The following is a 24944-nucleotide window of genomic DNA, read 5'->3' as shown; positions in this document are numbered from 1 at the left end:
GATTTTTATATAAATCCTAGTATACGAGAGTTGTATTAATACTCCGTTTCTGTTTACTCCTTTTGAAACTCGCAGGTTGACGGAGTATTAAATATTCCAACAAAACTGTTACTATGGGCACTTTATATCTTATTACAGTTACAGAAATACCTCACTTAAGCACAACTCTTGGCCACGATTAACATCGAGATTCGAAAACTGTTTTTTTTTGTACGTTTCAACTAAATAAATAAACGAATGATATATCGCGTCCGATTTTTCATCGAAATTGTTATCGTTATGTCGCCGCTACACGACCGAACTAATTCACGTGCCCCTGGGGCCTTTTGTGCGGACGCCGGTGCCTACAAAGGTCCCCCGCGGAGCCCCACGTCGGGCCCCTCCGGAACATCCCTCGGCTCGGCCGTTACGGTTCAAATTTAAAAATATTATTAATAACCCAGAATGTCGGCGCTAAAATTTACCACGCACCGGCCTGTTTTGTGGGAGAAACCGTTCCGTGGTATTTGATTTATAGTTCCCCCCTCCCCCACCCTCACAGTCTCTCCCTCGCTCTCACTCTCATAACGAACTGACAAACAATTCTCGAAACGTTCAACATAATTTGCGCTCATAACAATATTCATCAAGTCCATTATTTTAACTTTACGTGATTTCGATATGTTATTTAGATATTTTTTTAATATTTGTTTACCGTGCTATGATGTCAAGAAAGTTCTTCATAAGCCCCCTCTAAAAGTGCTCTCTAAATGCTACCTCAAAGGTAGCATTTTCATCCACCCTCTGAAAGATGTTTTCCTGTAACTTATCTTTCTCCAAAATCCCCATCTCCAAAAACTTGCCAACTAAAACCTTCCTTTACACATATTCAGAGGGGAGGAGACCCCGTATCATCTGCTCACCGAGTGCCCTGCCTTGACATGGGCAAGATTGGGAGTCTTCGGAACGGCCCTGATCGATCCGGACTCAGTGCACGGTATTGGGCTAAAGGAGTTGCTGACCTTCTACAGGAGGGGCGGCATTCTGGACGCCCTCTAGAGCGGCCTGGGGGCACAACGGGCCCATCTGGTGGCTTAAGTGCTTGGACGCCCGCGAGGGCGCCCCCCTTTAATACCAATACCAATACCAATACACATATTCAGAAAGTTCTCTCTCCAATAGTATATTATGCAACAAGTGCGGTAAACGGCATTTGACTCACGAGTTTATTTGACACGAACGGAGCGCAGCGGAGCCAGTGTGTAAGAAACGAGTGACTTAAAAAGTTTACCGAACGTGTTGCATACTATACTTTTTCTACGACCGTTAGTTTTTGGGTACATTTTCGCGAAATAACACGAATACTTTCATTATCAGAATTGACAAACGTCAAAATTCAAAGCATGGAAAATATCTCCGAAAACATCCGATTGCTCCCAAATCCGTGCGGTAAAATACCGGAAATATCCGAAGTGGCTCGGATTCATCGGAAACGAAACTGACGTGGTAAAGTGACGCTTCCCACATGCTAGATCGATGGGTAATTAGGTATTTTACAGACGGGAGTAGAAAAAAGCTTTTTCTCTCCAAACGTTAGCTCTAAAAGTCCGTTTTTCAAAAGCTTCCTCTAAAAGTTCACTTTAAAGCTAAATACTCTCCCTTCCAAATCTCACTCTAAAAGTTTAATCTTAGAAATGTAGGGGCGTAATTTTTTTTGTAAAACATATATATCTTAAAAATGTTTTCTCACAGCTCCTTTTATAAAATCATCCTCATCCTCATCCTAAAAGCTCCGAAACTTTCCAAAGACTTGTACGAAAAGCTTTTTCCATAAAAACTAGCTTTAGAAGCTTATTCTCCAAATGCTCCTCTCTCCGTAACCTCGATCTAAAATCTCACTCCAAACTCTCTCTACAATACCTCTCTGTAATAATCCTCGGCCGATGCTGTATTTTTTTGTCTAAAATATATTTTTAAAACTTGTACACCTGTAGTCTTAAACATGTTTCATAGTTATGCAGTATCAGGTAGACGATGGGCAGAAGCTGAATATCTCAACCTTCTTATTAATACTTCCAACCTACATAAAAAAAGTTAAAGAAAATACTGATATATCAAAAAAATCGAGCCTATTAGAAATGAAATTAATAAAATAGTAGCTGACACATGAAATCTGGAAGAAATACGCAAGGAACGTTTTTAATGACAACATACAAACAACCCAATGGTTCAATTAGAAGAGCTGACCTGATCAAGTACATTGCAAATGAAATCAAAAACTCAGTAAAGCTTACGAAGAACATCATCCCAAGACCTAGATAATATGTCTTCTGGCACGTTCCAATTTATTAATGATCCGAATATAAAAATAATTTCTAAACTCTCTAACAACATTTAGGCTCTATAAAAAGTGCGAAGACGCTAGCGGCAACTGTCAGTTCGGGTTTAAAAATTGTAACGAAACAAGAGAAGCTGTATTCAGGTTATAAACCTTGGTACAAAATTGTCAAGACTAGAGAAAAGATGTCATGAATATTGAACAAGTGACACAATTTAAACATCTGGTATGTATGTTCAAACAAAATTGAGACCCAGAACAAGAGATTAGGTGCAGAATACAGCAATCAAGAGTAACCTTCTTTAACTTAAAAAAAATCTTGCAAATAAAAATCTAGATTTTAAATTAGGATAAGGAACCCATAAATAATATGTTTGGTCAGTCTTTGTGTATGGTGTAGAGGCCTGGACATTAAAAGCAAATTTTATAAATAAATTAGAAAAGTTCAAGATATGGTGCTTGAATGTTGAGAATAGGTCGCATAAGAAATGAAAAAGTTCTTCGGAGAGCACAATTAGAACTTAGAGCATCACCAGAAAAAGAAGGAATATTAGGCAATGGACATAGATTCAAAATTTTCGATATGTCCAGAATGCTGCAATTAACAGGAACATGTGACGGACACCGACTCAAGAATTTGCATGGCACTTAAAGAAAAAGGTATACTTATTTATATTTCCCTCCTCCACCCATCACTGAACCGACAAACGAGTTTTGTAATGTTTAAATAAAGAAAATATGTCATATAATGTCATGTATGTAAATATTTTATTTTTATTTCATTTTTAATGCCTTTTTTAAATGTTCTTCTTTAAACGAATCTCTAACAGTTTGAAACTATTTTCTCAAATTTTTTGAAATATTTATTTACGGTCATCATCCCTTAAAACCTCGTTTTTAAAACTATTTCTCGAAAGTGTTTTCGACTTGTAAAATGTCACTCTCCAAAGCCTTCTTCTGAAAACTTTCCTTTCCAAAAGCTCCTCTCCTCAAATGTTTGCTCTAAAAGCTCTCTTTAAAAACTAGTTCTTTATAGAGTCACTCTATATACTTCTCCAAAATCACGCTCTAAACCTTTTTTTTGTCAAAAATATATTTTTTGAATATTTCACACCTTTTTCTAAAATAAAATTTGCCTCTCTAAAATTTTGCTCTTCAAAATTTTTTTTGATAGCTCCTCCCTCCAAAGGTTCGCTTTAAAAGCTTCCTCTCACTTTTTTCCAAGCTCATTCTAAAATTTCTATGAAAGCTACTCCTTCCGAAACCTAGCTCTAAAAAATTGTAAAAAAATAGTTTTTTGAAAGTTTTACTCCTCTTTTTAAAAGATCTCTTGTAAAAATATATTTTTACAAAGTTTTACGTCCTGTATTTTAGAAATAGTTGTCTAAAATCGACATTTTGTGGCTTTAAAAGAAGAATGGAGATTACGGGAGATTACGCTTTTTTTTTCCAAAAAAAAAAAAACAAGATTACGTTCTCCAACGGGTCTATAATGTCGTCGCTATAAAAAAAAAAGCGGGCGCCACGCGCCGTCTCGCGCCTAAATCGAATTTCGGTCGCACACCCTGATGATGGATGGCGTCGGTACGAGACGGCGTCGACGCGAAAGAGCCGCAAAGGTTATTTCGGGCATCGGCTAATTGAGCCATCCGTCTTTGGACGTCGCCTTTGATGGCGACGCGTAGCTACATTACGCGCCATTTACAGTCTCATTTTGCGCATATTAATAATTTCTTAATTGCTCTTTTACGGGGGCGCCTTCATTTTTCGGCGTAAATCTCAATATACAGGCCGTTCAAACAAGGACGACGCTCGACCCATAGAGAACATGGGAGATAAGTTTGAAAGTTTTTGGATGACCACTAGGTGTCGCCCATTTCGTGAAACAAACAAATCTTTTTCGAAGTAAATTCAAAGTTTTTTTTATCTTATCCTCTTTCAATGGGTTTGGGTTCGTTGGGTTACAAAATATATATGGTTTATTGTAGATCCGTTTTGAAGGGTTTTGCGGCCCGGTTTCATAAAAATATTAAATGATGTAATAATATATACAGGGTGTGTCGAAATTGTATTGTGAAAAAAAGCCCTAGTTTCCTATATAAACAAACGTCCAGAAACCCTTCATTTCTAAAATACAAAGCATTGAAATTTTAAGAAAATATTTTTTTTTTATTATAATTTTAAAACCATTCCAGATATATATTCAAGCAGAGAAAGACATTTGCTAATGCGAAAAAAAAATTTATTTCCCAGAGAAGTCCGTAAGATCTGAAAGATTTTTACCAAAACGATCCGAAAAAAGTCAAGAGATCGATTTTTTTTTTTATATTAAATGTAAGCTCTGAAAAGCCACCAAAAATAAAATATAAGTTTTAGTTAATTAAGAATAAGTCGGAATTTTTGAGAAACATGTCAGAATTCCCGACTTAAATCAAAATTTCTTAGAAAAAAAAACAGAATTCCTGACATGTCAGAATTTCTGAGAAACAACTCAAAATTTCTGACATAAGTTTCTCGTAAGGGATACTGCGAATCGAAACATCAGATATAATGTTTTACTTTGAATCTGAATTTTTCATTAACATAGAAAGTTTTGGTAGTATAATTAAAAAATTAGCAGTTTGAAACTTATTTGGACGTTGCTCGTAGAGGCTGCTAGTTTCACCACATTATTTAGATAAATCGAATTATATTTTTTTTGTCTGTAGATTTGCGATTGACACATAATGGAAATCTGAAAGAATTTTCAATTTTTCATAACTTTTTTCATAAATACTTAAAAGATGAAAAGGTGCGGGTAACAATAAAAAACCATTAATTAACAATAACAGTAACCTCATTGGGGTTTCATGTTATTTGTTTCAGTTAAGAAATTGCTTATTCTTTATAATTACCCTGTATATCTGATTCGCAAAAAATTACATAATTAAATTAAAACCTATGTTTTATTTTTGATAACTTTTCATCACTTACCTAGTGCCGGACCATTTTTTTTTCTAAAATTTCAATGAAATTATATATATATATATATATATATATATATATATATATATATATATATATATATATATATATATATATATATATATATATATATATATATATATATATATGTATATATATATATACATATATATATATATATATATATATATATATATATATATATATATATATATATATATATATATATATATATATATATATATATATATATATATATATATATATATATATATATATAATAGTTTTTTCTTAGAATTTCAGAACCCTTTATCTCGACATATCTTTACACAGGAAACTAGAGCAACACCCTGTATATTATTGTAATGCCATAGTTTCAAAGAACATAAAAGTTCGGCGGCCATAAAAACCGAGTGCTGAATTCCACTATTCTAAATTTTAGTATTTCATTTCTCGACCAAAAAAATATCGACGTTGTTTTCGAAACCTTGCAGTACCATCCGTTACATCCAAAAACCCAGCTTCGCATTTCAATGAATAAACCATCGTCAATGTTGATAGCAATAAATCAAAACGGGCTGTGATTATAACCATCTTCAATGCCGGTTATGGTAGTGTGATTGATCGAAAACGGCATTTAACAGTTAGTACCAGCGCAAATACTCAAGCACCTAGTTAATACGCGCCGCACACTAATAGAGGTGCAATCAGCCTTATCGCGTCATTAATCAGACAATTTTGATGCTTAATTAATATTTATGAACGGACGCTATTTATAACCAAATAAAATCAACGTGTTTGCTAAGAAATAAGTGAGACATAACATATAGATAAAGTCTGTTCATAGATATAAGAAAGAAAAGACTGACTGCTACGAATTTAGAAAAAAAAAAAAGAAAACAGGTCCGTACTTTGCTTAGAATTTAATTATTTGGGGTTTTGTTAGGAAAGATACTAAACAATATTTATTTATTTATGTATGTATTTATGATTAAATCTAAAATAAAATTACAAATTATTCTTATTAAATACTTAAAGTTCTTAAAATTATTCACATAATATATCAGTATCACTATCGCTATCATTGTCTGTTCTAATTATTATTTGTTATATATTATTTGCAATATGCAATATGCAATAAATCAGCGGTGGTGTCTTCATAGTAATCCAGAGAAGAATCTTTAATCTTTTTCATAGACAGAGAAAGTCCATTTGGAATCCAACCATCTTTAGAGACAGCATGCAAAATAGTTATTCTTTTACCTCTTTTTGATGGCGCGTTTGTTTTACACTTATCAGTTGAGTCAACCCAACCCTTTTCCGGGGTATCATAAATGTCGAACCAGGTTTCATCCAAGTAAATAAATGATCTTTGTTGTTCTCTGTAAATCCTAATTTTTTCTAGATATTCCAGTCGCAATTTCCTAATTCTAAGAAATTCCATTAAAACTTGCCTTTTCTCAATTTTTTTAAATCGAAAACCCATGTGTTGAATACACTTCCATAAGGTAGTTCTGCCATATTTAACCGGTTTCATCTTTTTCAAGCCTCCTAATTAAGATATCTAATGTAGGCACGCTTTGTTGCTCGTATAACTGGTAAATTTTACGCTGTATTATATCTTGTTCACTTTCATCTACACTCGAGAAAAATTTTTCATACAGTTGATGTTGGAATTTTCGTCAATGTAGCCGTTTCTTCTAAAGATGCTTGCTTGCTGGCACCACGTTCCATGAGAGTCAAATAAACATTGTTTATAACTTCCTTAGTCTCAATAGAATAGTGTTTTCTACATTTGGGCGGGAGCATATATCTCCTGAGGTACACTAGACTCGCACATATTTTGCATAATTCGCACACGATTCAACACACGCTGTATTACACACGAAATAAGAATGATTACTAATAAACTTAAACTAAGTAGTATACCAAACCAAAGAATATTAAACACAGGTAGCTATAAAATTATTTTCTATTACGGACCACAATTTTACCAGAATTTAAATTCCGAAACTTTAGGTAATAATCTTGTTGCATTGTATGTTAATGACCACTCTTGGATAGTCCCATTCAAAAGCCATTGGTCACTTTCTTATATCTATGAACAGACCATACATATGTTGTATTTAAACTGACGACTCTATATGTAAACCATTTTTTACCAAATTTTATTCACGTAGTATTTATATTTTTTTGCTGTCTGTTTAGTTGTATTCAATTAAAAAAATTGAATTATATTTATAGCATTAAATTAGATTTTACTCGCTTATTGATAGGTTATCGATAATTGTTTGAAAATAAAATACTGTTTTAGAGCATATACATTCATTGTTAATATTTTTGCAACATTAGGAGAACACTTATACTTATTAATTTTTTATTGCAAAAAAATAAAATAAAATAGAATTCATCTTATATAAAATGGCTCCCTAATTTTTATGATGAATAAAATAAAACACAAGAAAATGATTCATGTTTAAGACACGCTCATTATCGTGTATTAATCGAAACTACCATTTAAAAACCAAAATGCTTTGTATTTAACATTGTTCTTTTATTGTATTGATTTTTAAACAATTTTTTTTCTTATTGCGATTTTTTCTACAATGTTTCAAATTTTTCTTGTCTGAAAATTTTCAAAAATGAAGAATTTTCACAGAATAATTGTTGATAATTTCTACAATCAACCAGGTCTTTAGAAAGAAAATTATAAAATAAGGTACATTTTATAAAAAGTAATCCTCAGTTTTTGAAAATTTCCCTTAAGAGGAACATGGACAAGAAGCATCCCATATATATGTGCTTACATCAAAAGTTTCTTTTGCAGGAAAAACATAAATCTCATATATTTTAAGTTAAAGGGATAGAGGATTTGGTTGTTAATGATTATTATTTATTATTATTATTATTATTATTATTATTACTATTATTATTATTATTATTATTATTATTATTATTATTATTATTATTATTATTATTATTATTATTATTATTATTATTATTATTATTATTACTATCATTATTATTATTCTTATTAAGCCGTTAGCCTGGTTAATACGCCTTTCATATTTTTTTTTACGAAAGAAAATTAACTGAATTAAGATTTCATTGTTTATTAAATTTATTTATCTATTATTTATTTATCTATATAATTTTATGCATGTCTAGTTTTGCTGTATGGTTGTTGTGCTGTATATTTTTATTAGAAAAGCGCAAATTATAATAGAAAAAACATATCATTAGTTATTAATGTTATTTATTATTAATTTTATTTTGTTTTTGTAATAAATAATCTATATTGTTGCAATATATTTATTTCAAAATTATAATACAGTTTCTAGTGTTCGAACATATTTATTTTAATTTAATTTTAATTTTAATTATATTAATTTAATACGAACTTAAGCTAGTCTAGTCTGTCACACAGTTTATACAGGGTGTGTTATCGGAAGTTGCCCCTTTCTGTTATGGAAAAACGAGTAGTAAAAATTTGAAAATTAGGAATGTTGGTGTGTTCAATCCGGCTAAAATACTTTCAAGAAGTGAGCGTCGACTTCCTAATTGTATATAGTACAATTTATATAAAAAAAAAGTAGTTTTGGCAAATGACAACCTTAACTTGTAGAAAATGGTGCGTTGAACAAATTTAGTTAAGAATTTCGATTATATTATTGATAATTCATGAGTTTCAAAAGAAACATTAATTAAAATAAAATTAAAAAAAAAAGAACAAATGTGGTGTGATAAAGACAGGGTGTCATCAAAACAAGTGTACATGTGAATATATATAATTTCGTGAAAATCTGAACTTTTAGTTCTTATTTATTTTGTTAAATGGATCTTCATCAAGTGAAAGTCACCTCAGTTCAATTTTTAAAATAAAATTCAAAAATCTACCGAAAATCTTTTTTTTTTCAAAACTAAGCCACAATATAAAAATTGATTAATCGTTTTTCTTTTACCCCTCCTCGAATAGTGGCGACCGAACTACAAATGTAGCTACTAAGAGAGTAACAAAGGGCCGATACAAAAAGCGACATACTGTCGGTAACGCCTCGCCCGACCATTCTAAACGCATACACAACAAAAGCCCCCATTGTGTCCAATCCTTCGGCAAGTGGTTAGCTATATTTCATCGCCCTGTCTCGCGTCGAAGGGCCGACGCTTAACGATTTAATGACCGCGTCGAAATCCGGCAATCGGCAATTCAAAACGTATTTTTATAGGATAAATATGATCGTTGAAAACTTACAATGTTTCCCGTCGAAAACAATCAAAATTAATTTCTGTTTGATTTTGGAATTTGGAATATTCGACCCTCAAAATTGGACTAAAAATTAATTTTTTTCGAAGTACGCTAATGGCAAAAGCTCTGAAAATTCTTGATAGGATAATTAATTTGTTGTCAGTTTGACATTTTTTGTTGAAATTGTCTCTGAAGTTTTTGCAATATGTATTTTTTTTGAACGACGAAAGAGTACGAAATACGGTTTCCACAAAGACATCGAAGAGTATTATTTAACAAAAATAGAAATCTAGCAGAATGTGGAAGTGTTAGTCGATCTCATGGGAAATCACGATCAGGAGGGAGGGTTTAACAGAATTGAGGAAAATCCTAAAATGGTACCAAAGCGCTGGCTGGATATCACAAATGAATGAATGAAATAAAAAAAATGAAGTTTACTGATCTGATTAACGTGAAAAAAAATTTGACCTTACGATAACCTAAAAATGCAGAATTTAAAAACAGAAGACTTTTCAAATCGCTTAGAATTTTACCAAAGGATTCTATCAAACATACTTACTAAATTGTTTGAAAATATTCCAATACGTACTCGCTTGGAGATGTTCCAAGATCATGATGGAGCACTTTGGGCAGAGTACAAGAAACTGGTTCGATGAAACTTTGTCCAGTAAATTGACCAGGTCGGTCGCCTGACCCATTAGATTTTGAGGTAATATGTGTAATTTTATTTATGCCACAGAAGCAGATAATCCCCAAGAGTTATTAAGGCGAATTAATGTTCCTGCAAATGAAATTAGGAACCATCTGTTCGAGATTCTTCGCACGTCTCAAAATTGTAGAAAAAGATCGCGACTATATATTGAAAATAATGCAAATTTGTTCGAGAACTTAATCAAAATTGACGATTTTTCATTGTTAGCTATTTAACACTTGATTATGAATTTAATTTACTGGTTAATGTTATTTTACTTTTTACAAGAATAATAACAAAATTCCTTTTCAATTTTATATGAATAAATAAGATCGACATGCTAAACGAAAACGGTCCATCCTAGCGATATAAATCAAGTGTACTTTTTTCTCGTAACAGAACACAACTTTTTCAATTTTATAAGGAAACAGTTATTGCACTTTTTGTTACCTGTACCCATCACAAGTTAAGCTTCTGGACAAATTTGGAAAAACAAACCGCTAAAAATTTCAAAAGGTTCTCCTCAACCTATTTCGGAAATATTATGGGGCCTTACGGCATATTTTTATATAAAAAGCTATTACGTATTTTGGACGTAAAATATGCTAATAGTTTGGCCTACTAATTTCTCTACATCCTGTACAGCATAAGAAATAGACAATAGTTTCAAAATCAGTAGCAGCTTTTGCTCCATAATCCTATGCCTATTAAGAAGTTCAAAAAACACCTTCAGATATTTTTATCTAACAAAACAATTTACTTTGTATGAACATTTATGGACGGTGTTAAAAATCATTTCCTTACCCCACAAACAAAATGAAAATATTACGTATAATATAAAAATTAAATTATATTTGAGTTGTGTTTTATGAAAAAATCTTATTTTTAATTCTTTTTTGGAATGACTTTGTGGAAATTGTATCTCGTTTTTATGGCTTGTTCCTTTCCATTTGATAAATTTAAATTTAATATTTTTTCCTAAATACTTGTTTTAAAATAGTTAATTATTTTAAATATTACATAAATACAAGGACTTACGTCTTTAAAACTTATTTATTTACTTCTTTGTTAAATGAACGGTGAAAATTCGTTCTTCTACTCAATCTGTTCCCACGTGCTTTGTGTTGATAACGAGTATTCTTTTTAAAATTAAAATGTACAGTCAAATAATGGGTGGATTTCTGCGGAAAGATAAATTTCGATGATAATCTGCTTCAGAGAAACTTACATGACTGCCTAGAAATAAAAGTTGCTGACATTTATATACAGGCCGTTAAAATTACTTAAATTAAATCAAAATATCTAAATTTATATAGTTTTCTAATGAGAGGTAAGTACAAATAATTAATGGCGTAGACATTACGAAGAGATGGAAAATTCTGGACAAAAAGCAAGTATGTTTTAAGCACAGTTTGAATTCGTGCAAAATGTTAGATGAAAAGCAGTGACACAACTAAAAGACGAAAGATAACAGCAGCCCGTGAAGTATTTAGAAAATCGTAATTAATAATTAACAAGATTGAAATATTTAAATTGTCAATTATAAAATAATTTAGTAGAATATCATTTCTCATTAGAAGAGAATCAGTTCAAAGATAAAATTAACAATTGGAGGAAACATTTTTATATTAATTCAATGCATCTGACTCTCCCCGTATATACGAAATGCATTTATACGGGCTGCGTCTCCCCGAGCGCCCAAAAGTTATTATTCGGCAAATTATGGATCCATATGACATGTGGCTGCAGAAAATTAGAAAATTAGGGTAGTTACCCGGGGAAAATAAATACACTTGTTATGAACGCTTGGTACACGCGCGTACGTACGTGGAGGGTGGCGAAGTCTCGTGGGGTAACCGGCTCGTCATAGTATAATAAATAAGTAAATATGACTCTGTCAAGTGCAAGAATTAATCGGGTGTACGTGCAAGTCCAAATCGGTTTTGAGTCGGGGAAATCGCAGGGGTTGTTTTCGCTTGTAATTCTGCGCGGGGGACGTAAGTACAACGATTTCCGTTACGGTTTAATTGTGTAATTATACTTAGGGCGCTGCTGGATGCCGTTGATCAAAATATTCATCTTGAATTGTTTTTCTTCTTTTCGTCTTGTCTTCGCTATAAAATCAACTTTGTATCGCAACTTCCCGTGTTTGTTTCGCGACAAGATGCAACAACATACAATAGTTTTGATTATATGATGTTTGTGCTTCATCCTGTATATGCAAAAACTATTTTCCCAGCCGGTTTAGGCGTTTCGACCAACAGAAAAAAAATGATAACTTCAATTACAACCAAACACTTTTAAAGCAAGACAGTCACAAGTTTGGATATTTTATTTAATTTATTAAGATATATAGCATATGGAATAGATTTACCTATCACCAGGAATCAAGTCAACTATATAATTTTCAACAAGGGATTCAAGACATATCCCCGACGAAAACCTTCTCCTAACAACAATAACGATGCAGGTAAAAAAATACAGACCAGTAAGAAAGCAATGAAGCAGATAAAGTTAAATGGTAATTCACTAACAATAAAATAACATAAGAAATACAAAGAGACTTCAGCGAAGAACCTTAAAGTCAATACAAAGTTGTGAGCAAGACTGGCAATATGTTAGTGGAGGAGAGAAAAAAACGCAGAAGTAGACACGAAAGAATATACAAATACACAAAAACATGAGAATTAAAATTAAACAAACCAAGGAAACTCGACTAAACGAAAAATGCTCAGAAATTAAAGAATTAGAACATAGTAACAACTCTTTCAATCTACATAGAAGAGTAAAAGAAACAGCTGGAATATGAAAACAAAGCTCTCCATCTGTTGTTGAAGGTAAACCCTTGTTGTTTATAGAAGACCAAATAGACAGATGGAGAGAATACGTAAATGCAAGACAACATTGGTGTTGGGGAAGATAACATCCAAATTGAAATAATCAAAATATTATTAGACAGACATGTCGAAGTAATGAAACTCATTCAACAAACTAGATGAAAGAGGCACTCCAGGAAAAGCGAAGAACTAAAAGCAATAGACAATAAATTATATAAAGTAACTGGTCAAACTCAATTTCGTTTCAGCAATGACTTCCGAACAACACAAGCGGTTTTCTCGACACGTGTGTTAATTGCGAGATATAGAGACGTCGATCGTGATGTGCCTAAGTTTCATAGAATTTTAAATGACTTTCGAGGTGGTGAAACATGGTGAAACATTCATGTGACATTAACAATAAAGACGGTCATTAAATACTTAAATGTTATGTGTTGAGGCTTCCATAATGATAGACACAAAAAACATTATAAGCATTTGAACTGGTGTTATTGTAAAATGCTTAGAATATCCTACATGAGTTATATTCGGAGGCTGAACACCAAAACAGAGCTTATGCATCTCACTAAAAAAGATAACACAATATTTTGGCCCCGTTATGAAAAAGTAAATACACGAATTGCTCCGTCTTATCATCGAAGACAAAATCAATAGTAAAGGAGACCGGAAAGAAAACACAACTTGTAATATATCTGGGAATTCGTACTTTATATGTACATGTATGGTATCAGGTATGGTCCTGATAAAAGTAAGTAAATGCTCTTGATTTAGATTTCTGTCTCTTTCTTGTCTCTTTTGACTTAAAACAATTTATGGTTTTATATTTCCTTTATAAATAGAACTCAGGGGTGGTTTTGTTTAACTGTGTAGTACAAAATAATATAGGAAACAAACGTATACATTTAATACAAAAAAAAACAACTTAAAAAAAATAGTCACCTCTTGACCTTCAATGGAATAATTGTTTTAAAATAATTCATGAAAAACATTTACTTTCATCTGATAAAGTTGAAACTTTTTGTTAAAGAAAAACTAAAAAAATTGGTTGCCTTGGAAAATATGGTTTTACTGGAAAGTGTTTTTCTACGAACATGTGAATTTTCTTAAAAATCCGACACACTTGATTCTTTCACGTTTTTCAAAACTACCTTGAGGATTAACTTGATATTTCTAAACTCAACTAAGTTTTGATAAGGGATTTAAATTTAAACAATAACGGCCCAGATGTTGGGCCTTATTGCTAACAAGTCAACTGACCGAAATAATTTTAAAAATACAATGAAATTTATATATTGATTTTATTTATATTGTACGTTACATCGCCGTCCCGTCGTTCTCAGAACTAAATGGAATAGCTAAGTATCGTTTTAGGTTATTCCTTGAAGAGGGTTACACACTGAGAGAAAAAATGTTTTGAAATCAAATTGAAAAACGCTTTGATCAAAATTAAATATGATTTTGGTTTATTGGTTCTATTTCAAATCAATTCAATTTTCAAATTATAGTTAACATATAATAAAATAAACATTACAAAATATTATTTTAAATGTTTAAAATAAAAAATTAAACGTGTTATAGGTTTAAAAAAGAGGCATTCATTATAAGTTGTAAGAAAAGTCCTGTTTTTCTTAACACTATGGTCAGGCTAGAAAGTTCTAGTTTTTTTACTTTCAGGTATATGCAATATTAATGTAAAATATGTTTGTATTTATTATGTTATTTTATTGTTAGTGGATTCCCATTTAATGTTATCTGTTTCATTGCTTTCTTAATGATCTGTATTCTTTTAAACTCCATCCTTATTGTTCCTACAGGATCCCTTGTTGAAAAGTATATAGTTGATTTGATTCCTCGTGATGGGTCATCTATTTCATCTGCTATATATCTTAATGAATTAAATAAAATATCCAAACTTGTGACTGTCTTGCTTTAAAAGTGTTTGGCTGTAATTCAAGTTATCATTTTTTTCTGTGGGGTCGAAAAGCCTAAACCGCCTGGGAAAATAGTTTTTGCATATAAAGTCTTACTTAAAATAAAATGAACACATTTTTTTTCAATAATACCTAATTGCCTTTACTTAGGTTTTGGTACTAAAATGAAAAAAAAATATTAAGAATGTTTAGGTGTGATCTTTCACCCCTTCTAGCTTGCACTATTTTGTAATGCTCAATTTTATCCAGTCCATATATACTACAATGCTTGATTGCTTATCGCCAACAATTTAAAAAAATTCACTACTCTTAAAACCGACAAGAAAACGGTAAGAAAAACTTTAACAACACAACATGTGAACTATCGAAAAGGGCCACGCAGACGCTAATGGCGGCTTTAGCCCTTTCACATGACAGCAGATCCTCCTTTTTTTAAATGTTAAAGAAATCTTATAGATGTAACAACCGATCGCCCTTAAAATATAAACGTTCAAATTTGATTAATCTATTCGTCTTATTATTATAACTCCGTTTAAAACAAATACGCACTGCATTAAATATAGAGAAGAAAATCTTAACTTTATATTTCGAGATTTGTAACAAAAAACAATAAGCTACCAACAAATATGACTTTGTTGTATCTCAAAATATCCACCCTGATGCATTGATGATCAATGCACTTTTGCATTCGATAAAACCATTCATCAAGGCACTTTTCCCACATCGAGTCCGGCACATCCGAAACGTATCAATCGCTTCTTCTTCTGGTGTCAAAAATCGTTGCCCACGTAATTTATTCTTAATGTGAATAAAAAGAAATCATTGTATGTATGCTGGTCCCACTAATGCCCAAAGATACCTCAATCTCATGGTAAGCCACATGACGATTCTGCAAAATCAGTTTCCGTACTGCATCATTGTTTACTTGGACAACCACCGATTTTGGACGACCTTCACCAAATTCATCCTTAAGAAAGCTACGACTAACCATAAACAGTAGTCGTAGATGGTGGTTTAACTCGGAAAGTTGAATTAAGTTCATCGAGTTGAGTTGAGTTAATCCACGTCTAAAGTTGTAAAAAGTTATTTCACGCAAATGTTTCCGATTAAGTTCCATTTTTAACTGTTACATTTTTCTTAATTTATCACAAAAAACACAAACAACACTATTTCGCCAAAATCTAACTGAGTGAACCTAACCTCAAAATGTCACACTTCACTGTCCCACAGATGGCAGGACTAGTTTAAGAAAATCCAGAAACATAAATGACAGCCCTCGTACTAATTTACAAACAAATCAATATCAAAATATTTTGACGCTTACGTAAAATGTTATATTTTGATTAGTTAAATTTAATAATAAGGGCTGACTTCATACAAGGTGATTTCTTGTACATTTGAAAACGCATTTTTTTTCTGAGTGTACGTAAATTGGACATCACAAATGCATAATAATTTATTGTAAAATACCTATTATTATTAAATAATGAGAGATGACACTCTACAATAGCAAGATTTTATTAAAAACATTTTCATCGAATTTGACTAGTCAATTGACCAGCCCCAACAATGCGTTAATTTCCATCTCCGGAACTGAAACTTCGACGGTAAACCTTAACGAAAACGACTTCGAGCGCCATCATCGAAAAAGAATCTTTTGAAAAGGGGCCCCTAAAACTTTCATATTCCCGACTGAATTATCGCGAAACGCTTTTCAGAAACGCTACGGACGTTACATTCGCCAAAGATTTACGTTGGTTTTAAGACCTCTCGAGAGTCGCAATAAACTAGGGTTTACTGCTTCGGGGAACGTGTGCAGTCTCTCGAAAAGGAACGAAAAAAAAAAAAACGATCGCGCTCCGTATAGGTCAAATAAAAATTGACGTTTATATATGTTTTAAGGGGCGGGGGGGCGCAGTCCAAAGCGGACCGACCGTAAAATACCGTCGATACAAAAATCTTAACACCTGAATATATAAAATATTTATAAAGCCGTAAAACACATATTAAAAATAATATTTATATATGTGGAAAAGGACCGCTCGGTCGGTTTTACAGCGTCATTGAGTTGTTTACGAGCGGGGCCACGGCCAGAATGAGGCTCGCTCCGACCCGAGAGATCTTTCCCATGGAAATAATCCCCGGACTGCAATGTTGCTACGTTGCCATTATTTAAGTCTCGTATGTCGGGGCGTCGGCGCCTTTGAAGGCGGCCGGTCGATTTTCACGACCTCCATTTGCCGCCCCGATTTGATAATCCATTTGATATCCACAATATTCAACGTTACTATGGATACCATTAAACCCTACCAACAAAAAATGTATATTTGTTTTGCGACGAAAGATTCACATTCATAGCTACTATATACTTGATACACTGTGCTCCAATCTGATCCTGTTTTCTCTGAAAGATGTTCAAAGTCCTCTCATGCCCATAACTCATGTTCGTCCACCGATACTCTGAGAAAGTTTCTCTTTAAAAGGGTTGATATACTCATGATACTCATGCCTATATTATACTACCCATGCTCAAACTTGTTAGACAATAGAAAAACCTAATTGAGTTAGAAAAATTATGAATTTCTACACTGTAGTCACACTTTGATATCCATAGTATTCAACGTTATAATGAATACCTTAAACCCTAGCAAAAAAATGGTTATTTGATTCGCGACAAAGGCTTTTCACTCATACCTAATGTATACCTGATACACTGAACCTGAACCTGTTAACTGTGGAAGATGTTCAAAGTCCTCCTACGCCTATAACTCACGCTCGTCCACCGATACACTGGCCGCTTAAAAAATTATTCATTTTCTTTTTATAAGGGCTGTACACTGTACTCAAACTTATCAGATAATAGAAAAACATAATCGAGTTAGAAAAGTTACTAATTTTACACTGTAGTGTAAGTGAAAAAGTTACTATGGATACCTATAAACCCTACCAAAAAAAATGTATGTTTGTCTTCCGACGAAGGGTTTACACTTATAGCTACTATATAATTGATACACTGTGCTCCAGTCTGATCCTGTTTACTGTAGAAGATGTTCAAAGTCCTCTCACGCCCATAACTCATGCTCGTCCACCGATATTCTGAGAAAAATTACCTTAAAAATTTTCTCTTTACAAGGACTGATATACTCATGTCTATGTTATACTAGCTACACTCAAACTTGTTAGACAATAGAAAAACCTAATCGACTTAGAAAAGTTATAAATTCTACACTGTAGTCATACTTTAATATCCCTAATAATCAAAGTTACTACGAATACCACTAAACCCTACCAAAAAAAAGGTTCATTTGTTCATTATATACGCGATACACTGTAGTCCAACTTGAGCCTATTAAGTGTTCAAAGCACAAGGGCTGATACACTCATGTTATAGAATAGAAGAACGCAATCCAGTTACAAAAATTATGAATTCTACACTGTGGTCAAACTTTGACATAAATAATATTCAACGTTACTATGGATTTCTATAAAAGCTAGTTGGAATTATTCGTAATTCCGCAATTGATTGACTGACTTTTTTAGCTTTATGTGGTATACAACAATACAATAATACATAGAATGTTATATTTAAAAAAATAGAAGAGGGTGATCATATGGGGGACTGGGTTAAAACTATAACGTCTACATATGAGCAAAAATATCATGAAGATATGATTTTTGACTTGTTTTGTAATTTTTTCAAATGTATAACTACTACAATGTACTGGAGGCTGATTAAGCTGTGCAAAAATTGTGAATGCTAGTTCAAAGTGTACTCTTACTCATACATCGCTACACCTACTCAAAAATTGTTCAATTTTTTCGACGAAGGCTGATCAGTCATAACTATTATGTACCTGATACACTGTACCCCTAACCGATCCTGTTAACTGCGGGCAATATCCTGCGTCATATTGGGTTGGTAACTATTTTTTAAATGTTTAAATAAACACATTCTGAAATTTGTTAAAAGTAAGGCCTGCCCACAAAAAAAAGGAAAAAATGTCATGTCAGGATTGTCATGGCGGTTTACAAATGTGTTACATATATCAACACCTATAACTCCTACCTCCAGGTTTAATCTGAAAAATTCTATTATATAGCTGTAATTAACTTGGTCTAATTATTCCGTGTGTGTATATTTCATACACTATTATAATGTGGAAATTTTTGAAAAATTGTCCATCCTATTTGAAATATTAACACTTATACTCTTACGCCGATAACCCTTCAACAATTGTTCATTTTCTTTCAACTGATATACTCATAGTTGTTATATACACAGCACCGCAACCTGACCCTGTTGTACTCTGTGTGTATATATAACCCAAACGTTTCAACTGAAGTCTGATTGAACTGTGGAAAATGTTGAAAAATTGTGCTTAGATCAAAGTTTGTTCTATCTGCCTTTTTGGCCCCTGATACACACTCATACATTCTACTCATATCAGATCCGGATAGAAAAATTAGGAATTTTCCTGCCGTCAAACTTATTACTCATACTCATAACCCAATACACTGAGAGAAACCTCCTTTAAAATTGTTCATTTTCTTTGGACCAACACTCAAAATACACTTAATACATCTTATATGTGTGTATAACTCATTCACTGTTACACTGTTAGTGTTTACACTATACTGAAACCTGTCCCTGCTAGACTATGGAAAATGTTGAGTAATTATGAATCATAGTTCAAAATCTGTTACACCAATAAATATGAACACCTACAAAATTGCTCATTCTCTTTCGCCCAAGATTGAAACATTAATACCTATTATAATTGCTACACTCAATTCAATCATGTTAGACCGTAGCAAATGTTATAGATTTTAAACTGCGAATAGTGTTGAAGCCTTATTAATTTTGGTTTAGGAAAATCCATTACACGAATAAGTGCGGATACCTATAACCCACATACATACACTGTTACACTATAACTATGTCGATCACTTGTAAATTGTAGATTATCCAACTTAATTTTCTCTGAATTCTGTTTTGAGACTAAGCGAAATAAGCAAATCATAATTATACTACTATAACGTTTCTTGCTTTAATGAACGAATTTTTGAGACTATAAACATCTTTTCATTTTCAGGTATGGTTCCAGAACAAGCGGTCAAAAGAGCGGCGACTGAAACAACTGACGACGATGGGAAGGGGTCCGTTCTTCGGTGGATCCCGAAAAATGAGGGGCTTCCCCATGAACCTCTCCCCCGGGGGCTTAGAAGACGGTCCCCCTTTTCCCTATTTCTCCGACGGTAAATTCGAGTTCGGCTACGGGGGTCCCCCTTTCCACCCGCACGACGGCCCCTTCTTCCCCAGTCACCATCCGGGAGGAGGTCCAGGTCAGGGCATACCCTTCGGACAAGGAGGTAAGCCGACCATATTCCCTTATGGGATTGGGTGAACAACCACTATTTCAATTGTAGGTGGCCCTATGGACCACGGCGGTCCTTTGTCGATGGGCGCCGACTTTGGTGGTATGCCGGGCTCGGAAGGCGGCCAATTCATGGGCCAACAACCCGGACCTGATCAGATGGTACCAGGGGTACCGGCCAACGGAAGAGGAGGCAGTCCGGAGTTCATGTCGCCCGGAAATTTCTCAGACAACCCCCAGCAGCTGAACGAGGGGTTGGTTTGGTAGCTGGCAAAGGCTCTAGCCAAGAGAGCTAGAGAATAATATACAATGTAGAGACAGCGTGTACATAATTCTTCTTCCGTTCTATCGCCGGCGGGTTTTGGTGTACTGTGAGGGGCGGTTTTGTGATATAACAGTGAGGGGTGGGACGCAGCGCACCAAGGCCGGGCGATTTTCCGTTTCATAATATACAGGGTGACGCGGGCAGCGTTATTATTTCGTATTATATGTTCGCTCTTTGGGTTTGTTACAGAAAAATGTTGTTGGATGTCGCTTTGGTTTAAGTTTGTGCAATCTGTGGATGTTTTTTTGTTGAAGATCGACTCGTTTCACCGAAGAAACTGTAGATAGCGTGAGATCCGTTTTCGCATTAAGTTGAAAAGAAAAAGTGCCAAGCAAGAAAAAAGCATTTTAGCCGTTTTTTGTTTTCTATTTATATATGTCGGTGTATAAAGTATATAGGTTATTTTTTTTGTGTGTGTAAATAACGACGAATCCGCCGCTGGATTCGGTTTCAGTTTGTATCAACTTAATCCGCCGTACAAAACTAAAGAATGTGTAAATAGTTTACGATATGACGTAACCGCTGTAAAGAAAATGCGTTCGACATATTAGTGTATATTGTTACTTACTTTTTAGATGTCCTATCAATAAAAGTACGTTCTATAATTACCCGTCTCTTGGTTTTATTTCCTACCGCAAAAGCACTAAATTACCCCAAATTTCTTTATAAAAAAGTTATAAAACAATATAATATATATATATAATTCTTGAATTTATTTCTTCATTCAATATTTTATGCTAGGAATAAGATTCCGGGTCCGCTATTAGGTGTCATTTCACTATATTTTTATCAAAGAACAAGTCATGCTATTGGGTTTGATAGTTTAAAAAATGTTGAAATATTCTCTGTTTTATCTGTTACATTAAGAAGCACACTATTTATTATAAAAATTATGAAAAAATCATAAAATAAGTAAGAATATTTAAGTGGGATTTGATAGATCATTAAAGTTAAAGCTGTAAATTAGAAAAATTATAAAAACATAAAATAATTAATAGCACCCCTTTATGAAAAATATTTTTTTTCTTCAATATTTTGGTCTAGGAATTGCATTCCTGAGATGCGGTTTTCACTTGGCTATTTAGTATCATTTGACAAAAGTTTTATCAAAAAAATTCATGCTATTACGTTTAATGATTTAGAAAATTTGGCAACATTGTGCTGTTGTATTTAAAAACGCACACTAACAACGTCACTGAGAATAACGCATATTACAGGTAAGTTGGATTTAATTAGAAATGGATAGTTTAGTTATTATAATGAGTATATTGTAAAATGTATTAAGCAGAATTCACTCCAAGCAAAAAACTCAGCTTTAAGAAATATATATTTTCCTGGTACTTTGGCTGAAAAGTTTAAAATGGCGGTTGCGCTAATCTACGAAAATCAGGAAATATTTTCTGTTCTCTTCTTTTCACCACTTCAGTAATTATAACTTAACCGATGGTGTGCTAATGTTGGGATGAGAATGCGTTAAAGTTTGACAAAGAAAGTGTAAAAAGGATTTTGAGATTAAAATTGTTTATAGTATTGGGTACAATTACAAAACATTTAATTTGATAGATATGAAAAAAAGGCACAAGTTTGTTATTGAAATCTTTATTCGTAGCTGATCCATTGGTGTAGCGAAAAACGGAATGGTAATGCTTATACTTTTACAAAAAAAATATAAAAAAGTACCTCGAAATTAAAATTTTGTAACATATAAAATTTTGACAAGTATATACCTTGAAGTTAAAATTTTGTACCAGATTACAGACTTTGATGCTTAATACAAATTGTCATTTATTTACAAAAATAGGTAAAACGTTATTAATGAGATCTTGTATAACTTATCCAGTGGTGTAGCCAAAGTTGGGAATAAAAACGGCTGGATTGGAAAAATATAAAAAAGTTTACCACTTTCTGTTTTTCTTATTCAATACTACCACTAGCATTCCACCGTTCCATTAAACGTTAAAGAGATGGTCTAGTTGGGATTCGTCTATTAGGGTGCCAACAAAGTATTTTATCCCACCTCACTCAGAAAATAAATCATATCGATTAATTTACTGAAGTTACAATAAATTTTGTGAATTTATTTAGTAAAGTACTAAAAGTATTAAAAGTCAATAATAAACGATAATAAAATTTGCAGGTTTTTGTAAGCTATTTCAGAAAAAAAAAATAATATATATAATAATTATATAAATATTATATAAAATATAATATAATAATAAAATAAATAAATAAAAAATAAACAAAATATTATATAAAATATATATAAAAAATTCCCGAAAGATCATCCTGTTCAATGTCGAAATGAAATTTAATTTCAATTCGAGACTGCCAAAGAAGACGAAACGGAAATGAACCACCAACGAAAACATCCCCGACACTGTCGTGTCTTCTGCCATATAATTATCAATCAAGTTAATGTGTATAATAAACGGCCGAAAAGGTTATCTTTCGAACGTCGAACAGGTGTTCCCCAAACCCTAAACAAACACGCGAGCTAGATGATATCTCTACCGAGGAACGAACAGAAGTGTCACGAGACAAAAATTAGATTATTAAAACAAAGCCGAGAATAATTACGGCGAACGAGGTTCTTTTCTTCGACTATCCGTTATTATCTACACGACATTGTTTTATTTATAGGTTATGTTCACGCGCCTCCCGCCGATGCACTCTATGACAGAACTAGGTTCAAGAAACTTTAATTTTGTTATGTTTGTAACTAAATATTTTTATGTTTAACTAGTACTCAAAAGAAATGATTATTAATATGAGTAAAATCAAAATAATTGATTAATATCTAGTCTAATCTCACATGCGAATCTCAGAAAATCGACTTATTGACGTAACGTGCCCAGTAAGATTTTTTTAGGTAGCTCCATCTCTAATATGGTGGCGACATATTGTGACCAATTCGGCCTCACTGCGAGTAAGCCCTTTTAAAAAGAAGAGCAGCACAGGAGATAAATTAAATCAGCTGTAAAGAAACTAACTTGGATTCTATGACATAATATTTTGCCGTTATTAATTAATTATAAAATTAACTTTTTAACTCACTCGGTTATTAAAAACTCGCTCCGCTGCGCTTTGCTCGTGTCAAATAAACTCGTGAGTCAAATGCCGTTTACCGCACTTGTTGCATACTATACTTTTTCTACGACGGTTAGTTTTTTGGTACATTTTCGCAAAACACGAATACATTCACTGACATGACCGTCAGAATTGACAAACGTCAAAATTCAAAGCGTGGGAAATATCTCCGAAACTCGAAAACGAAACTGACGTGGTAAAGTGACGCTTCCCGCACGCTAGATCGGTGGGTAATTAGGTATTTTACAGACGGGAGTAGAAAAAAAAATTAATAATCAATTCCTCCGAAAAAATGTTTGCCTATTGCCTACTATTCATTTCGCGAATTTCATTCCGATCGAGAATAGTTCAAGGACTACGTAGATCAATCCGAAGCATACTAGTTACCTCCTATTCACTTCATAATGTACCCGAGGGTAAGCAAGTTCTGTTATTCATAAATTTAGTTGTTCCTCTGTAGAGTACGGTAAAATAACTTTGCTATCCTAAAAAATGTCCTACGAACAGATTTGATGAACTAAAAAAAAATGTTAATATTGCATTTGGATCCTAACCTAGAAAGACATAAATTTCGAGCCAGGAACCAGAGAGAAAGAGAATCATCCAATTGCTTTCTTCGAGACCTCAAAAGCATTTCCGTTAATCGAAACTACAAAACTCAAGAGCATATTAATGAAAAACTGACAGACCAAATCATTAAAGGTGTGCATAGCAACGAACTCAAGAACAGAGAATTTTGTTAAAAAGATTCGTCATTCCAAATTTTCCAATCGGAATAATGATCGACTAAATTTCAAATAGAAATCTATATATTTTCCTTATGGTCGCGAAGACCTGAATCTTGCAGCACAATGCCGATTCATTCATTCACAGTGCAAAAACATGATGAACATCTATCGAAAGTTTGAGGTATATTTCAAAATTTTGGTCAAAAACAAATGTTTAGGTTCAAAGTTTAACAAAAAGCTACAAACCGCCGACAAACATTGCAAGCAAGTCGCCTCCATTTCTCAAAATAATTCTGATCCCCACTTAGGTTGTAAAAGAAATGATGGATGAAATCGCCTGTATGAACAAAATTCAATCAGGTTTCAGTTCCTGTGAAATGTCTATGGAATTGTTTAATCAGCTTCATGTTCCTGCAACGATTTTAGGTTGTGACCTGACGTTG

General features: G+C 33.0%; 1 protein-coding gene across 1 annotated transcript in view; it reads left to right on the top strand.

The window, feature by feature from the left end:
- LOC132706246 (LIM/homeobox protein Lhx1) overlaps positions 1–21263 on the top strand; it is a 139350-nt gene extending 118087 nt beyond the window's left edge. The window contains exons 6-7 of the mRNA XM_060677461.1: positions 20080–20356; positions 20414–21263. Of these exons, the coding sequence (XP_060533444.1) occupies positions 20080–20356; positions 20414–20628 (492 nt within the window). The 3' untranslated portion in view covers positions 20629–21263. The remainder of the gene's footprint in view (positions 1–20079; positions 20357–20413) is intronic.
- Positions 21264–24944: the final 3681 nt, after the last annotated feature.

Source organism: Cylas formicarius, unplaced genomic scaffold (assembly GCF_029955315.1).
Source record: "Cylas formicarius isolate icCylForm1 unplaced genomic scaffold, icCylForm1.1 PGA_scaffold_8__14_contigs__length_24414737, whole genome shotgun sequence".
Lineage (NCBI taxonomy): Eukaryota > Metazoa > Arthropoda > Insecta > Coleoptera > Brentidae > Cylas > Cylas formicarius.
This window is presented reverse-complemented; position numbering and strand designations above follow the sequence as displayed.